This window comes from Triturus cristatus, chromosome 10 (assembly GCF_964204655.1).
Source record: "Triturus cristatus chromosome 10, aTriCri1.1, whole genome shotgun sequence".
NCBI lineage: Eukaryota > Metazoa > Chordata > Amphibia > Caudata > Salamandridae > Triturus > Triturus cristatus.
The window spans coordinates 753,544,956-753,564,260 of NC_140593.1; the positions used below are offsets into that span (position 1 = coordinate 753,544,956).

At 46.8% G+C, this 19,305-nt stretch overlaps 1 protein-coding gene across 2 annotated transcripts in view; it reads right to left on the reverse strand.

Annotated features, from left to right (window-relative positions):
• LOC146789954 (ankyrin repeat and SOCS box protein 10-like) overlaps nucleotides 1–19,305 on the reverse strand; it is a 504,959-nt gene that overhangs the window by 281,363 nt on the left and 204,291 nt on the right. For both annotated transcript variants that reach the window (XM_085628264.1, XM_085628265.1), the window contains exon 2: nucleotides 10,720–10,987. In XM_085628264.1, coding sequence (XP_085484390.1) covers nucleotides 10,720–10,987 — 268 coding nt within the window. The remainder of the gene's footprint in view (nucleotides 1–10,719; nucleotides 10,988–19,305) is intronic.

Here is a 19,305-nt window from a genome sequence, read left to right on the forward strand (position 1 = left end):
GCAAACTTACACTTATGACTCCAGAGATGCCACAGTCAGGGTGGAGAGCTCTGCACATAAAAGATAGGCCTATCTTTTTATGTGCAGAGTCTACCTTTGTGAATCAGGTACCATTGTGTCTGTATGTTTTCTGCCAGATGCTGTAGTAAAGTAAATAACTGGGTTATCTCAAGTAAGGTATAGTTTTGGGCTGAATTTCTACTCACCAATATGGCAGAGTTACAGATGTGAGCATTTCATATTCTGATATCTTGTTACAGTACACTGCACATTCTCAGGATATAGTCAGGGCACTGTATTTATCCAATTTTATGGCTGTGGTGTTTTCCACAAAGTTGTGGATTTGTTACATTTTCCACATAATCTATTGTCTGCTTGCTCCGTAATCTGCAGATTAAAAAAAAAAATTCTAGTTTAAAGGGATCAAAAGTTACTAGAAAATGCTGCAACTCATATTTTTTAGTGCAGTTCAAGACCATTTGTTAAGGTTGACGGGTCACCTTTCAGTTTCTTATTGCAATATGTGCGTGTTAAACTTGTACTAATGAGGTGCAACCAAGGCCCAGACAGCGTTAACAAATATTAAAAAAATTACAAAATAATGAAGTTATGCTATCACAAAATGTTGCCGCATTACCCAGCAATACCTGCCTCTCCCTGCACAAATTCAGTAGGTCTGGTTATAGTCATACTCTTTGTCTAATCATATCTACTTGCAATGGGACTGATCATAATTCAGTCAAAAAAAGGACTACTACATGTTATGCAATGTGGGATGATATGCACACCGTGACATTAATGCCAATTATTTAGACTCACCTCAGAACCAAATAACCCACACCAAAACCCTTCAGATTGTCATCCACTGCAAACTCAACATCACAGCCCAAGTCAACACCATCATTGCCTTATGCTTCCACATACTGAAGATGCAGAGGAAGATGTGTAAATGGCTCTCAGTCAACACCGGCAAAATCATCACCCACACTCTTGCCATCAGCAAAATAGATTATAACAATATCCTTTACGCTGGTATCAACAAGCATCTCATTAGGAGGCAGAACTTGGCAGCCAGAATCACTCTAAACTCCCACGATGCTCATACATATCGCCTCAGCTCAAGGAGCTACACTGGCTACCGATACACTAATGAGCACATTTCAAACTCCACACCCAAACCTTCAAGGCACACTGGCCCAGCATACCTCAACAATACCACCTACTCTCACAAACCTTCCAGATACCCCAGCTAGGCAAGACTCCTATTTGTACACATCCCACACATAGGGAAAACCAGATCTGGTGGTTGAGCCTTCTCCTACAGTGCTCCTAAAGTGTGAAATGAGGTGCCATTACACATTCAAGCCTCCTCCTCACTTTTTTTTAATTCCATAAGAAGATGAAGACCTTCCTTTTCGAGTAGGCCTATAGGAACTAGGCTTGGCTAATCTCACACCTGCGCAGCACCAGGATACCCTCCTGGGCGAGAGCGCACTTTACAAATCAAAATAACAAGGCATGACATGACCCAAGAGAAGCAAATGCATTTTTATAAAGCATTCAGTTCATACTGGTACAAAACCGTCTGGATGACTGCTTTTGTTTCCCCTATTATGTGTCTGTTTGCTCTGAGCCTGCATTCCTAGATAGGATGGGCTCAGAGGCATAATGATTCCCTCTTTTGCATGGGGTCACTCCCCATGCAAAAGAGGGAATGCCCTCTGAACATAGCACTGGCTATACATGTGTGCCAGGACTATCAGTATTAATGAAGGTACTGCAAAAACATCTGTAACCCAGCCACTCTGTGTAATTCGTCCCAAAAGGTTACCTGTTTGACTGCAATTAGCTATTCAACACTTGTCAGGCATGAAGACTGCTCCTAGTTGTCAACAATACGGCTTTCTTTTTTCCAAATGTGTTTCTGGTTTTTAAATGTTTTTATCAATGAAAGTACATTGCAAAAAATGACATGAAAATAAACAGTTTCAAAGTTCACAGTGTGCAAAGAAATTGATGTCAGCCAAATTGCAAGCCAGTCTTCCTAGTGTGAAATGTCAAGGCTTAGGTGTGGTAACAGGGATCTCCTTAAATTTGAACTAATATTACAAACTGCTTGGAATCGTGGTTCTTTTGTTGATGCCTTGCCTGCTGGAAATTATAAGGGTTACGGCTGAGTATAGGTATCAGCTCTTACTCTTAAATAACTCTCTACATGCACTGTATGCCTGGTTGGAAGATATGATGTCAATCTAGGGCTTGTAGGCTACCTCCAGATTTGGCAACATTGGAACCACATTGGCACACTCGAACGTACCTTTGACCCATCCAGATTAGAATTCCTGGAACCAGGCCAGCCCCTACACCCTGGGAGAAAACTACCAGGGTGTCAGGGTCATTTTTTCTTTTTGCTTTACAAAAGCAATCCACCGCTTTGTTTTATAAAGCAAACAAAGCTTGCAGAGTGGCTCCATGAAACATGGTGGCCACGCCACAAACTTAGAATATGGCATAGTAAACTCTGCCAGGCAGGCGCAGATCTCTAAATACAGCGAGCATCAGCCCACCTGAGCAGCAGAGGTCATTACCTTAGCTCCCCTGCCTTCCTCCAAAGACTAAAGGAGGACAATATTCTTATCCAGGTATGTTTTCTATGTGTTCTTTCTGTTGGTTAGTAAAGGTTTGATGCGTGGGCCTGCTTTCGTTACATTTTAAACTCAGACACCTCTTGGGCAATGTTCAGTACTACTGTGATAGTGGTGTCTCAATGCAGTTAGAAGCTCAAGGTTAATTTCTTTCAAAGTAATGATCAAGATCACAGGGCGTGGCTAGCGGCCGGAGGGAATGGTTGCTTTGCTGAAGCGGCTCTGTAACCCTCGCCGCATTATCCGGCACAAATATCTGTTTTTCGAGTCGGAGACTCCCCAAAACGACAGAGACTTCTCCCTAAACCAGTCTGCATCGGCGGAACGGCCCATGAGGCCAGATACCTCCTCTGAGAACCAGGGCGGAGATCCACAGCACTAACCTCCGGGAGACCCAAAATGGCAGCCGAGAGGATGTGGGGAGCCTAACCCTGAACGACACCCGCAAACCCACAGTACCAGGTCCCAGAAACAGGATTCCTCCACAGCGGGGGGGCCGCAACGCTCAGATCGTGAGCGAAGATGGAGCGCAGAGAGGAACAGCACGATTGGGGCATATCCACGGCGGAGCTCAGATCGGCATAGCGGCCCAATCGAGGTCCCCGGTTTCCGGGCCAACCTGCTAGGCCTCTGTCTTCAGCGGCCTCCATCGAGTTTGTCCCCCCACTGGCTGCTTATAATGGAGGTGAGGAGGAGGGAATTGAGGCTGGTGGAGCAGCGGCTGCTGACCGGCCGCGGACCGCAGGGAGCTAGTGGTGCAAGAAGCTGCTTTCACCCAAGTGAGGCCCCAGTCGCGTGGCCTACCTTCCAGACGGACTGTCGGACACTCCCTGCGCACTCGGACTGTCCTCAAAACCTGCATGGACAGTACACCGTGGCTGGAGAGGGGAGGGCGGCATAGACCTGTGCACATGGTGACCTGGGGAATCCTATATGAGGAAACACATTGAGAGAGACTAGAGAGAGACTAGCCGGAGAGCCCACCATCCCACTCCACATAAAGCCGGCCCCAAGGTATCACCTCTCTGGTTGCAATAGACCGCGGTGGGTCAACCCTCGCACCTCACACCACGGGGCAAAGGGGCCCCCAGCATATTGGCAGCAGTTGAGACATTGGAAATGAAGAGGCATCAGGAGTGAGATAGCGAAGGCCACCATATAGTACAGCAGCGGTGCGGGTTCTGGACTCTGGGGACATTGATCCTCCGGAAGAGCAACCTTCCTCTCTTTGGCCTAGCGAATCCACCTGGAAAACCGACAGACCGGTGAAGTACAGTCCCTTCCCCCACGCAGGCAGCAGCCATTATAGGTGGGTTCCCTTACAGCATTGCCTCTAATACATCCTTATGGCCACCAATGAAGGACTTAAAGCCAACGTGCAGAAGCAACTGGCAAAATTTGCCTGGAATAAGCAGGGAGAGAATACCATGATGGCATCTGACGGTGACCCTGGGACCTCACAACCCCTCCCCCAGCCAAGCCTTTCACCCTGGAAGATGTTAAGGAGGCTATAGCCGGGGTGAGGACTTCCATAGAAACACGTATAGACTCCGTCAATATTGAGGTCACTCTTCTCGCTGCAGACCTGAGAAAAATGGACTCCAAAGTCAAAGACGTTGAAATCAAGACCACAGTCCATAATTTCCGATACCTCTACGCTTCAGTAACAAGTGGCCCAACTCCAGGACCAACAAAAGAAAATGAGTGAGCTGTTGGATGATTATGAAGGAAGGGGAAGGCGAAACAACATCCTTATTCTTGGAGTCCCGGAACGATTGAAAGGGCCGGCAGTCGACCTCTTTGTGGAAGACTTGGTGCTCAATAAACTCCAGCCTAAGCGTCTGTCCAGCTACTTTTCCATCGAACGGGCTCATAGAGTCCCTGGGGGCCGTCCCAAACCTGGGGCTCCTCCAAGGCCAATTTTTGCAAGAGTCTTCAATTTTCGGGACAGGGACGTGATCTTACAAACGGCACAAGCTGGACCCCCAACGAAAATCGAGGACGCACAATCCCCTTTTCCCCAGATTTCAAAGTCAAGGTTCAGGCACGAAGGCGTAGTTTTATGGAAGTTAAAAGAGCCCTTAGATACAAAGACATTAAATACTCCATGTTATTCCCGGCTAAATTACGTGTGGAAGCGGACGGTAAAGCGTGGTTCTTCCTATCCCCAGAAGAGGCATTCGACTGGCTTGAAGGATGTCGCCGCGTGGGGAAGCAATCGGATGGCCGTGGGAATAACGGCCCCAACAACACCCAGAGGGCCCTTCCGGCACCAAAGGAACAGCGCTCCGAAGGTGATTTGGATGGAGCGCACTGGCCCCTGCAGGGGGACCCGAGATATGTATTCCCCGTGCCTCTCAATAGGCGGCTCGACTGCTCCCAGATCTCCTGTTCTCCATGCACTGATTCCGGGCATGGCCGCAATTTCCTGTTTGCATAGCTGTTGCGCTCCACACTGACCACGCACGCACACCGAGGTTGGAGATCAACCCTGCAACACGCAGAATGACTGGACTATAATACACAACATTTAACTGTATAGTGACAATATTATGCTGGTAAGGCGAGGGACAGCGGTGGTTAGCCGGGCACTCCGCAAAGGGATGGGTGGGCGACAGGCACTCTGCCTTGTTGGAGAGTGGATAGTTCAAATTCCACTGGCAGGGGGGCAGGGAGGGGGAGGTTCCAGAGGGGTAGGGGGGTAGTTGGGGTTTTGGTTGTTAGAATTCTTTCACGCAGAACATCCCGAAGAAGATGGTTTCACTGGTCTCAAGGTACACAATGTGGTGTTTGTTGCCTAGTGGGTTGGATGGGTCGGAGGTCAACTCCACCAACGACGCATATGCATTCCACTCTCTCCCGAGGGGCCCTTAGATCTGCATCAAAAACACAGCCACGAATGCCCACGTTAGCTTCTCCTAAATCCCATATATGGCGGACTCTCTAGAAAGAACACTATCGATTATGACGTGGAATGTGAATGGTTTAGGTAGTAAAATAAATAGAGGGGTGGTCCTGCAGTATCTCAAAAGACACCTGCCGGACCTGGTCTTATTGCAGGAAACTCATCTGGTGGGAAATAGCTGTAAATCTCTTCATAGATGGGGTTATAAACTGGTGGTTCATGCTGGGTTCACCTCTGGATCAAGGGGCACGGGTATTCTTATTCGTAAAAACCTGGTCCTTACACCCACTAAGACGTGGGCCGACCCCCAAGGGAGATTCGTAGTTCTGGAGGCCATCTGGGAAGGCAAACCGTTAAATATAATTTCAGCCTATCTCCCACCCGCGCTGGGTAAACTGGCCTTACAGGATTTGGGTAAGGTGTTGATCGATCTCCCCCAGGGCACTATCGTACTAGGGGGTGACTTCAATATGACAATGGACATTACGCTTGACAGACACCCTCAGCGACCCTCTTCCCACCATAGGACTAACCTGGCTGAATTTGCACAAGCAATTGGACTTGTTGACCTATGGCGAAGATTAAACCCTGACATATCCCATTTCATACACTATTCCAATGCCCAAAATAGTATGTCTCGCATTGACTATTTCCTCACTTCTCTTGCAGACTTAGGTCACTTTCAATGTCTTACAGGACTTCCACAGGGTATCTCGGACCATTCCCCGCTCAGTCTCGAGCTTACCTTCCATAAACAAGTCACCCTTTGCCCCATAGTCATAAGCTCTTCGCTTCTCAAAATCCCAGACATCAAAGAAGACCTGTTTGAGCACACAGTTTACTATTTCACTGAAAATGTAGGATCAGTGGAATCGGCTAACACAATATGGGTGGCGTATAAGGCAGTAATCAAGGGGAGGGCCCTGGCCTTAAAGGTAGGTTACCTTCGTAATCACAATGAACAGTTGGCTCAGATGGAAAATGACTTGATTCTTCTTGAATCTGAACACAATGCCTCTCCCACCGATGACACAGCCCACAGACTTCAGATTAAACAATTGGAATATAAAGCCCTGGCGCGAGAAAATGCATTCCACTCTCCCCCGAGGAGCCCTTAGATCTGCATCAAAAGCACAGCCACGAATGCCCAGGTTAGCTTCTCCTAAATCCCATATATGGCAGACTCTCTAGAAAGAACACTATCAATTATGACGTGAAATGTGAATGGTTTAGGTAGTAAAATACATAGAGGGGTGGTCCTGCAATATCTCAAAAGACACCTGCCGGACCTGGTCTTATTGCAGGAAACTCTTCTGGTGGGGAATAGCTGTAAATCTCTTCATAGATGGGGTTATAACATGGTGGTTCATGCTGGGTTCATCTCTGGATCAAGGGGCACGGGTATTCTTATTCGTAAAAACCTGGCCCTTACACCTACTAAGATGTGGGCCGACCCCCAAGGGAGATTCGCAGTTCTGGAGGCCATCTTGGAAGGCAAACCGTTAAATATAATTTCAGCCTATCTCCCAACTGCGCTGGGTAAACTGGCCTTACAGGATTTGGGTAAGGTGTTGATCGATCTCCCCCAGGGCACTATCGTACTAGGGGGTGACTTCAATATGACAATGGACATTATGCTTGACAGGCACCCTCAGCGACCCTCTTCCCACCATAGGACTAACCTGGCTGAATTGGCACAAGCAATGGGACTTGTTGACCTATGGCGAAGATTAAACCCTGACATATCCCATTTCATACACTATTCCAATGCCCATAATAGTATGTCTCGCATTGACTATTTCCTCACTTCTCTTGCAGACATAGGTCACTTTCAACGTCTTACAGGACTTCCACGGGGTATCTCGGACCATTCCCCGCTCAGTCTCGAGCTTACCTTCCATAAACAAGTCACCCGTGGCCCCATAGTCATAAGCCCTTGGCTTCCCAAAATCCCAGACATCAAGGAAGACCTGGTTGAGCACACAGATTACTATTTCACTGAAAATGTAGGATCAGTGGAATCGGCTCACACAATATGGGTGGCGTATAAGGCAGTAATGAAGGGGAGGGCCCTGGCCTTAAAGGTAGGTTACCTTCGTAATCACAATGAACAGTTGGCTCAGATGGAAAATGACTTGCTTCTTCTTGAATCTGAAAACAATGCCTCTCCCACCGACGACACAGCCCACAGACTTCAGATTAAACAATTGGAATATAAAGCCCTGGCGCGAGAAAAGGCCCAAGCGAGACTGCTTCAGACTCGTCATAGGGTCTACGAGCTTGGTGAAAGAGCCGGCAAGATGCTGGCATGGCTGGAAAGGAGGGATCAGGAGGCTAGATGGGTCCCACTGCTTTCAGGGCCAGATGGTAAGCAAATAATAGATCCGCAAGAAATAGCAAATACATTTGCAGATCACCTGGAGGCGGTGTATACCTCTAGAACTAATTACACTTCCGAGGACTCCCGTCAGCTCCTGGAGAAGATGAATCTGCCCACGGTCTCCGATGCCGACATAGCAGCCGTGGACGCCGATATCACGGCAGAAGAAATTTGCAAAGCAATATTCGCCATTAACTCTGGGAAAGCGATGGGACCCAATGGAATCCCCATTGAATTCCTTAAGGTACTAGCCCTTAAACTAGCTCCTCACCTAAAAAATATGTTCGACGAGAGTTGAGAAAATGGTCTTCTGCCCTTAGATCAACGACTGGCCTCAATTGTGGTCCTCCGCAAACCGGGTAAACCAGCAACTGATTGCAGCTCTTATACACCTATCTCCTTGATTAGTGCTGAGGCCAAGGTCTTGGCCAAATTTCTCGCCACCCGTTTACTCACAGTCCTCCCATCCTTGATCCATGATGACCAATCGGGCTTATTCCGGGTCGAAACACCGCCCTGGATATCCATTGTGTCCACAATGTTTTGGGGCGAGAGCCCTATCTGCAGGAAGACGCTGTAGTGTTGTCTTTTGACGCCACCATGGCGTTTGACTCGATATCTATCTATTCGAAGTATTGTCGAGATTTGGATTTGGCCCGAGATTTCGTCAATGGGTGGCTCTGCTGTACACTGATTTGTTGGGGCAGGTTAGAGTGAACAATCGCACCTCACGCTCGTTCACACTACAAAGAGGGACCAGGCTCGGTTGTCCCCTGTCCCCATTATTGTTTTTTGCGTTGACCCTTGAACCGCTGGCCCACTGGATACGGCGGGATGCCTCTATACGAGGACTAAAGTGGAGTGAAGATAAGGAGGACAAGATCTCGCTATATGCGGATTACATCCTTATTTATTTGGCGTCCCCTCGCACCTCCCTTAACAGCTTGCTTAACGTCATTACCAACTTCAGTAAATATGCTGGCTACTCAATTAACTGGCCCAAATCGGTATTATATGTCCTACATGGCCCCCCACCCCGCCTACACCGTGGTAATTCCATAAAACTGGCTTCGGAGGGCTTCAAATACCTGGGTATTTTTATAAAGCCAGATCCTAAATTGTTTTACGAACACAATCTTCTAGGTCTTCTCCAACGATTACGAGATGATGTTACACACTGGAGGTCGTTACCCCTCTCCTTCCAAGGCAGAGCGGCCTTATTTAAAATGCTAGCGGTCCCTCGATTTTTATATGTACTACAAAACTGCCCCTTACCTATTGCTGATTCCTTTTTTAACACCCTAGAAGGGGAAGTCCGTCTCTTGCTCTGGGATGGGAGGGCGCCTCATATTGCTCTCCGAAAGCTCACAAAGGGGTAGTATGTCGGGGGAATTGCACTTTCAGACCTACGTCTCTATTACTGGGCCTCACAGTTGGTGGCCGTTAACCAATGACTTTACGGATCCCCAGCGAATCCGGTCTTCCACCTAGAACACTAGCAAATGGGTCGGAGGGTTATTTGGGCGCGCTTTACAGCAGAGCCCGACAGAACCGCTACCTAGGCCCGATGGCACAGACTGTAGCCTTATGGCACAGTGCCAACAAATGATTGGGGTGGGCGTATAACTTCACAAAAGCCACACCATTGTGGTCCTCTCAAAGGCTGGGATCACTCTGCTTCCATGTGGGATTCAACAAATGGGACACTATTGGCATCACTACCCTGGGGGATTTGGTCAGCAAGGGGAAATTTCTTACCTTTTGGGACCTGCAACAGAAATATGATCTTGCACAGGGGGAAGTCTTCCGCTATTTCAAGATTCAACATGCTATTCTCACACAAGAGCTAGACCTTCCTTCCCTGCCTGACCCCTCCCCCTTGGAGGACAGATTACTCTCTGAGCCGCTCCTGACGAAAGCCATCTCATGCACGTATCGCAAACTATGCAATAATCTGCCTGACTCCTTTCAGAAGTTACGAGAACATTGGCAATCTGATATAGGACAATTGGCCGACGATGAGTGGCAGACTGCGCTGATGTCCCCCAGGGAGACAGCGATAAATCATCGCTTCCGCTTGAGACAGTTAAAAATACTTCATAGGTCTTATTTGTTCTAGGTCCTCCTGGTCAGAATTGGTAGACGTCCAGATGTATTGTGCCTGAGGGGGTGAGGCCAACCTGGTAACTTTTATCACATCCTATGGGATTGTTCACACATACGGCCCCTGTGGGATAGTGCAACCAAAAAAATGACTGACACACTGGGTAAACATATTTCATTAACGTCGAGGGTAGGGCTCCTGAACATATGGTAGGCTACAGACCTAACAGATATAGAGCAGCAGTGGGTAGTGCTGGAATACTTGTTGGTGAAACGTGCAATTGCATTGGGGATCCAGCATGAGGCCCTTGACAATCGGGTGGGTTGCAGAAATGGACAGGTGCATGATCGCAGAAAAAGAGGTCTATAAACAAAGAGGATGCCCCAAAAAATGGGACAGGAAGTGAGGAGGGTGGAACGCCTTTAGAGGCGAACTCTGTAGTTCTCCGACAGATGAAATGGCGATGGAAAGAACACGACTCGCTGACCCCTTGATTGGTTAACGCCTATTACATTCCAGCACCAATTGTTTGTATTGTGTACACCTTGAATGTCACTGTGATATTGTATTGACGATTCTGCGCTTCTTTTACTTAATAAAAATTGTTATAAAAAAAATTACAAAAAATCTCACACACACACACACACACACACACATCCACAACCATCCAGTAATGGGCACTCACCTGATTGAATCAGGAATCTTACAGTAGTGCAGTGATGTAAAGCCACTGTCAGACACTGCATTGGGGTTAGCGCCGAAAGAGAGCAAAAGTTGTACACTCTCAGTGCAGCCATTATCACAGGCTTCTTGAAGGGGTGTCTGTCCACCAGGGGCAAACTCCACATTGGCACCATGCATGAGTAAGTGTTTCAGACAATCTGTATAGCCACGGCTGGCGGTGATGTGTAGAGGGGTCGTCAGTTCCTGCTCATATGTGAGAGACCAGAGTCCTGGAAAGAGAGGAAGGATCATTGAGAGGAGGAAAACCTGTAAGTTGACATTGCTGTGGGAGGAAGAAACATCCAGACACTGGTGAATTAACAGGGATTCCAAGGCACCAAAATCACTGGTGGCAGGCCTGTGCTGCACTGTTGTATATCCAGGCATGTTTTATTCTAGCCATGCTTCTTTCTACCAAGGAGAAACTCTAAACCCCTCCCAGACGTGCGAGGGACCCAACTCCACCCGTGGCCTTCTTCATGCACCCTTAACTACCCCACTCCCCACCAGATTATCAGAGTAAGAGTCTTAGCTGGTGCAGAATGGCTGCAGTTTATTTGAGAGCATGAAACATAAACATCACATTTTCCATGGTCATTCGTGCGCTTCATGATTTCAACACTGCATCATATCTATAAAATTATCAAACTCTGATGCATTGTTCTTTATAGTCCTTCCAGCACTTCCAGCACAGCCCCCTGTGTGCCGGCACCCCGTCCTTTGGTATCTAGCGCTTGTAGACTCCAGGCTACCCTCGGTACTGGTAATTTGAGTGGGTGGCCGTCAGGCCCGATCCGGGTTGCAAGTGCCGTGACCGCCTGCTGCTGACCCCAAGCAGGCCAATCGCCTGCTCTCCGTGTCCCTGCCGAAAGGCATCCCAAGCACACTGTTTTCGCAGCTCACCAACCTTGTTTAGTGTGCTTTCTTGTCTATCTATTTTGTGCTGTTCCACTTGTCCTTTCCCCAACTTGTGGCTGCAACACCTGCTCTTTGGTGTGGGTGGGTGAGCCAACGTTGGTAGGGCCTTCTTGACATTGAACCTTACTTAATCCCCTTTTGCCAGCACCAAGCCGCTTAGTTTGACTAGTAGGTCCAAACACCCTCAACCAATTCCATGCCCCCTTCTTCCTGGGTGCCAGGGGTATTTTGTGTTGATCCGTGAGGCCCCACACTCGGGAGACGTTCTTAGGGGGCGTCCCAAGGATCCATTGATTCCAGCCACAATACAAGTAGCGGGATACCGCAAATGCTAATTATTCTCTAGTATTACTCTTCATAAGCCTCGCAGCTTCCCAGTAGTGCCTTACTCCCATAAGTTTACATGCCACTGTCAACAATTTCTGATGTGCAATTTTATATAGTCAGTCAGTCATAATGCTTTATTTCGATAAATTAATATCATAAAAAGACATAGGAACAATACAATTACACTTAATCAACGGTTCATAATTAATACAGAATCAAATCATGATATATTTACATACTGTTTCTATTTACACAAAGAAAATCTAAAAGGTATGTAGTATCTAAAAACCCAATTATTAAAATCTTTAAAAAGAGGTCAGTTAAGTAAGACAAACAATTCACATCGCTTGCATATAAAAATTTGGTATAGAAGAAATTCAGGGAGTATCCTTTACAAGTGGACAATATAAGAATCTCCCAATTATTGTATCATATTTATAGGATTGTTGGACAACATCCTTTTCTTAATCCTAATAGCCCCCACAAGAAAGCTAGCAACAGAAAACATGATCCTGGGGGACTGTAGTAACTGGAGAAACAAAAGAGCTGGCTTAACCTGTAAAAACCCTGCCTCCTTAAGGATCGGGATTAAAAATTTCCGTCTTAATGCCGTGAAGTGATCACAGAACATTAAAAAATGCAGTGTGTTCTGGATCGAGAAGTTGTCACACTTACACGGCAAAGCGTTTTCGGGGGAACACCAGGTTGGAAAGTGACCAAGGGATAAATGGATCAAATTAAGCCGAAAACGAGTTAAAAGAAAACGATGGTAAGGCAGGTTTACAGTAGTTAAGTATGGTTCAGGGCTGAAATGGGTACTCAAGATGATGCTAGTCCTCACCGTAGGTTTCTCAAGTTCTACTTGTTCCCTTTCCAGACTTAACAAGTCTCCCATCATACCTTTGATCAGAACAATGTCTTTCGCGGTTATCGAGGCGGGAGAAAGAAAAAGATCTGATCTCCCTAGCTTATCAAGACAGTTTTTAATATAAGCTAGCCACGGTATATTGTTTACTCTATCTAGCTGCAAACAATCTTTTAAGATGAGATGGTTGAGGGGAATTTCTTGGTTCAGCCACATCTTTAACCACGCAAGACGGGGGCCACTTTAATCATGTCTGATATATATCCTATACCAAGTTCAGAGTGGACAATATATGTTGAGGTCGACTGTGGTACAGAGAGAATAGATCTTAGAAACTTGTTCTCAGTAATCTGGATATTTTCCATGGAACAATTACCCCAAATAGCACTACCATATGTAGCAACAGCAAGGCATTTAGCTTTATAGATTTTAAGCAGAGTTACTATTGGCCTAGCTCCCAGTTTTTTTATAAAACTCAGGAGGGCAGAAGAGGACCTAGCAAGAGAAATGTTTCTAATTTTTATCTGGGGACCCCAGGTTCCTCTCTCATCAAAAGTTATCCCCAGATAGGGAAAGGTAGTCACTCTGCAAAGCTCTTGTTTCCCACAAGTAAATGTTTTTATGGACTTGTTGTTTTTGCCCTTGCCCATTATCATAATTTGAGACTTTTTAACATTTATCTTTAGGTCCAAAGAACCCATAAAGTACTCAAAGGCGTCCAGTAAACGTTGGAGACCGACGCCAGTCCGTGAAAGTAAGACAGCATCATCTGCGTATAGGAGAACTGGAATACCAAGTTCTCCTATACGAGGGACATCAAGGGTTACTGCATTTAAGGAAGGCTCTAGGGCATTTATATAGACAGTAAATAGGAGAGGTGCCAAAATGCAACCCTGCCTAACGCCCCTTTCTGACTTAAAGTGACTTGTGCAACGCCCCTCCGGGGTGACTCTAACCGCAGCTATAAGATCAGTATGGAGGTCTGCTAGAAGATTAACAAGGGCCCTGTCCAATCCTGTATCCAGCAGGATCTTCCAAAGTTTAGAACGATTTACAAGGTCAAAAGCGGACGAGAGGTCCATGAACCCCAGGTACATGGACCCCTCCTTGGCCCTCGTGTATTTTTCAATCAATAAGTGCAAATTAAGACCTTGGTCTATTGTGCTCCGTTTAGGTCTAAAACCATACTGAACGTTTGAAAGGACCCCTTTCTCAGTTAACCAATCATTCAGTTTTGTTAAAATAACCCGGCCCAGAATTTTCACCGATGAATCAATCAACGAAATAGGTCTGTAACAGGATGGGTCTTGCCTGTTACCCTTTTTAAAGACCGGTATGATGATGGATTTTTTCCAGGAGTCCGGGATTTTGTCTGTTGTAAGAACATTAAAAACATTACAAAGAAGTTTTGACCAGAACTTTGGAGCACATTTAAAAACGTCCCCTGGAACCCCATCAGGGCCCGGAGCTTTATTTTTCAGGGTTAAATCTATAGCCCGTTCCACTTCAGCTGCCACAAAGGTGACAGCGGCCTTAGCAATACAACATTCCGCTGCCTCAGTTTCTGTAATGGCAGCAGAGGTAACAGCACTAGTAGTTTCTGAATATATCTGTCTAAAATGTCTGATCCAACCCTCATCAGGAATATTTGCCTCTAGAGGGGAGTTAGAATCATCAGAAAAAAGTGGCTGATTTATAATATTCCAGAATTGGCCACTATGTTTTAAAATTTCTGGATCAAGAAGTTGGGCTACAGCATTTTCTTTCAGATCCCTCTTTCTTTCTAAAAAAGATTTTTTATACACAGTCCTTGCACTTACTATATCTGCTCGGATTTTAGGAGTGGCCTTCAGGGCTTTTAGTAGGACTTCATGTGCTTTTGAACATTTCCTATCAAACCATCTTTTGCCCACTAATAACTTCTGCCTAGATTTATTCTGAAGGCCACAGTTAATTTCTGTACAGATATTATCAAAAGCCATTATGACCTCTTTGCTTTGTATTCTATTAGATAAACATATTGCAACTTCGTCCTCCACCTTGGACAGAACCTCCTGAAGAAAAGTTTCAGGGACTATTTTTGACCATTTCAGCCTTCGGTTCTGATCTTTAACCATTAGGTTTACTCCACCTCTAACTTTCACTGATTTTAAAGAAATTAAATCAGCAAGCTTCAATTCTAATAAAACAGGATTATGGTCACTAAAAACTGATACCTCCGTATAATAGTTTAACACGTTATTTAACAAAAAAGAAGTCATAAAAATATAATCAATAATAGTACCATGTCTTTTCCCTTAAACGTAGGGGCTCTAATCTTTCCATCCCTGCAGCCAGATTCATATAAATTCCATCTTGCGAGAAAGATTTCAAGGAGCTCACCACCCCTAGTATGTTCCAAATGAACTGGAAGAGAGAGGGGGGGGACCTTCATCTTCCTGTCTAATGGTAGGGTGCATGGGTGTATGTTAAAATCCCCTAAAAATATTAATTCAAAAATATTTACATTTGCACTATAGACTGAAAGAAACTTGTCCAGTACTTCCAGATTTTGACTGGTACAATCATTTGGGTGTGAATTATAAAAATTAACAAAAAGGATCTTGGCCTTATCTTGGGAAGAAAGTTCAACAATCAAGCAATTATCAGATCCAGACGAACACTGAGTTAATTTGCCTTTTATATCTAGTTTAAATAAACTTAGCAAGCCCCCCTTTGATCGACCTGCCACACTGCTAATAGCTGGGGTGCAAAAATGGCTATAGCCATCCAGGGAAAAGCTGTTAGCCTGATCCCAAGTTTCTTGTAGGGCAATGATGTCGAAAGCTTTTAATGTTGATAGCCATTCGGCATTCCCAATTTTGTTCTTTATACCGGCGACATTCCAAGTGGCAATTTTGAGGGACGTGGCTGATGGCTGAATAAGATTCCTCGAGGCATCGGGTAGTCAATTGTTTTCTTCCAATGAGGATAAAACAGTATAACGATTGTAAAGGGGAAGAATATTGACCATCTGCCTATTGGCTGACTGATAACCAAAAGAATCGCCGCTATTATGGTGCATAGGTGCATTCATAGGTATATTAGAGAAGCATCCAGCCGTTCCCTTTGCATAACCATTTCCGGGAAGCCTATGCTGCTGAGGTGGTTGGTGTTGAGTGATAGCCAGATGATTATAAAAATAACCTAGGGGTCTAGCAGATACAGAATTTTCCTGGGTTGGTAAAGATGCAGCTCTAAGGAGGACGGTAGCAACATGTTGTGGGTATTTAAAATTTACAATGATGCAATCCCCTATTATATTTTTTATTCCTTTACCAATCCAACTGACTCTACGGGTGGATATAATGTCATTTGCAAGTGCTAGGGGAAAACCACAATTCCTATTTAGCCAAGCAAGTGTTTTTTTCATTAAGGCATCATGTGTTTCTAGCCTAGGGTCAGTCAAACAAGAGTCAACCTCAGGAACATTTATTAAAACCACAGTGTATGGGACACACTGCGGTGGGAGGTTGACAACATTTTTCCCCCTGTGTTTGCTACTCCTAACAGTGTCTCCCCCTGCTAGGTTATTCTCAATGCTCTTTTGTACTGTTTGAGGATGTAGTAAAGTAGGTACTAGAGCTAGTGCAGTACCCACTGGTGGTGGGTTAGATGGTAGAATAATCTGTGTATTTACAGCTGGAGGAGCCTGGGTGATCACCCCTGAACCACACGCCCTGGTGCTAGCTGATGCATCTACTACAGGTTTCAATGAACTATAACCTATGGAACCAGATGGACCGGGTTGAGGGTTCGCCATGGTAGGAGACCGAGTCAAATGGAGATCAAGGAGGCCCTTCAATCTAGTGACCTCTTGGACGACTGATTCTAATTTTGCCACCAATGGGCTAATAAGAGCCTCTAATTTAGATTCAAGGATGGCTGCCAGGAGTTCAATATGTGCTGGAGGCAGAGTACTACCCTCAGCATTATTTGTAGACTCTGGAGTATCTCCCCTACCAAGTGATATTGGACCTGAATTTTTGGACTTTCGTCCCGCCACCCTCTTAGCCGGAGCCTTCCTACATGCACGCACTGTTCTACGTGCAGGGGATTTAGATGATGTGGGCCTTAGAGGGGATGTCAGGGTCTGGCTAGAAATAGGGTCAGCTAAAAATTCCGGGTCTACTGTAGACACTAAGGTGGATACATCATTCATTAAATCTACATTTCTGGAATAAGCGTAGCCTATAACCGAAGTAGTATATGTGCTCAACCTTGTAGGTGACACATCTGGACTCAACCTGCTCAATGATAGTCTCCTATCTTTATTAATCTTACTGACTACTTTAACAAGATAGTTATCCAATGTCCTTGTGTCATTAGTAGCCACTGATTTAGAGGACCTGAGCTTAGACATGTTCTAGCCAGCAGGTGTTAACTACAATATATTAGACAACAATATATATGAAACAGTAATGTCAATAGGACCAACAAGCAAAATGCGATCCAGAATCAATAATGGCAATAGTGTCCAGGCTTACTAGCAAGCCAAGATCCGAATAATATGAACCAAGATCCGTGGCCCAGCCCGGCCTCCTTTGGCCCCTGACGGCCACAGACGGCCCGCCCTTTGCCCGGGCTTCGCCCGGTGCTTCCCGCGAAGCGGGCCTCTGCGAGATTTGTAGGCGCCTCCTGGTGCTGGCACAGCGTCAGCTCAGCGCGCCGCCGCTGGGGCTGCCGGGAGATCGAGTCCCGGGGCGGCGAGGCGGAAGATTGGACCCGCTGCTGCTCACTGGCAATGGCACCCTTGGACTCCTGGCGGTGGCGGTGGCGGCGTGGACCAAGAAGACCCAGCTAGGTAAGTTTGCTGCTTCCCCCCCGCTCCGCCGGCCACTGCGAGATTTGTAGGCGCCTCCTGGCGCTGGCACAGTGTCAGCTCAGCGCGCCACCGCTGGGGCTGCCGGGAGATCGAGTCCCGGGGCGGCGAGGTGGAAGATTGGACCCGCTGCTGCTCACTGGCAATGGCGCCCTTGGACTCCTGGCGGTGGCGGCGTGGACCAAGAAGACCCAGCTAGGTAAGTTTGCTGCTTCCCCCCCGCTCCGCCGGCCTCTGCGAGATTTGTAGGCGCCTCCTGGCGCTGGCACAGCGTGAGCTCAGCGCGCCGCCGCTGGGGCTGCCGGGAGATCCAGTCCGGGGCGGCGAGGCGGAAGATTGGACTCGCTGCTGCTCACTGGCAATGGCGCCCTTGGACTCCTGGCGGTGGCGGCGTGGACCAAGAAGACCCAGCTAGGTAAGTTTGCTGCTTCCCCCAATTTTAGATACAAAAAGTGCTCTTCTGATTCCTCAATATTTGGGCAGTTTGGACGAGATTTTGAGCTAGAGGGAGCATTAGACCATTTCGAAGTATGAACTCTCAACGGGAGTAGACTGCATCTAAATTGTACGTATAAACATTTAGACTGATGGGGTACATTCTGTCCATTTAGCGCTCCAATCTTGGTGCACACTTGTGGTTCAAAAACAGACCTGTTAGACTACTGTCCTTGTGAACTCTCAATGTTTGCATCAAGATTTCCTCCAAATAGAGATGTTTAGCTTTTTGGGCATCTCCTTTGGTAATAAGCTCTGGTGTGGCCATAGTTCCCCCATACCTATTTGGTGAGCTGGTTCTTTTATTACCATCAACCAGGGAGTATTCTGGTCCTTATCAAGAGCCAACAGGTCTTTCACACAATCTCTGTATATTGAGAGTTCTTGGGTGGACCAGAGTCTGATCCAATTTAGCAGTGGTTTGATTAAAGTGGTTAAGTGCATTGGGTTTAAGACTAGGGGGCCCATTAGCATGGCGGGCGGAAAACCACCCCAACCGCCATGGTAGCGGAAAACTACCGCCTGCCTGTACAGCGGCAAATCGGGCGGTACAATTAGGATCAACCGGCAAAATAAACTGACCGTGGCAGAGCGAGGTAAAGAAAAAATGCCTGTAAATCACGGTAGGTGTGCCCCGCCACCGCGGGCCGGTCATTGGATGCATTTGAAAGATGCACCACCGCAGTAGCGCCCACCTGGCCCCTACGGTGTGTCACCGCCATGGACCATGCCCTTACAGCCAATGGGAAGTGCACTCGCGGTAGCCTAATGCTATTTTGAAAAAAGCGGTAGGCGTGCCTCGACACCACGTAGCTGGTCATTGGATGCATTTGAAAAGGGCAGACCTGGAACACAATTGCAGCAGCTTAGAACCTCTGAAACGACCCCAGGGGGCTCTATATATGTGTGGGAGAGAGCCTCACATTTCCACCGCTCCCAGTATGCTGCCTGAGAACCCTCATCTGCTGCTGCCTCCAGGGACTGCTGCCTGCGACCCCTCACCACCCACTGCCGCTGCTGCTGTCACATGGCCACAGTGATGGCGAGGACTGAGAAGATCTGGGCCAGTCCCCTCACCAGCG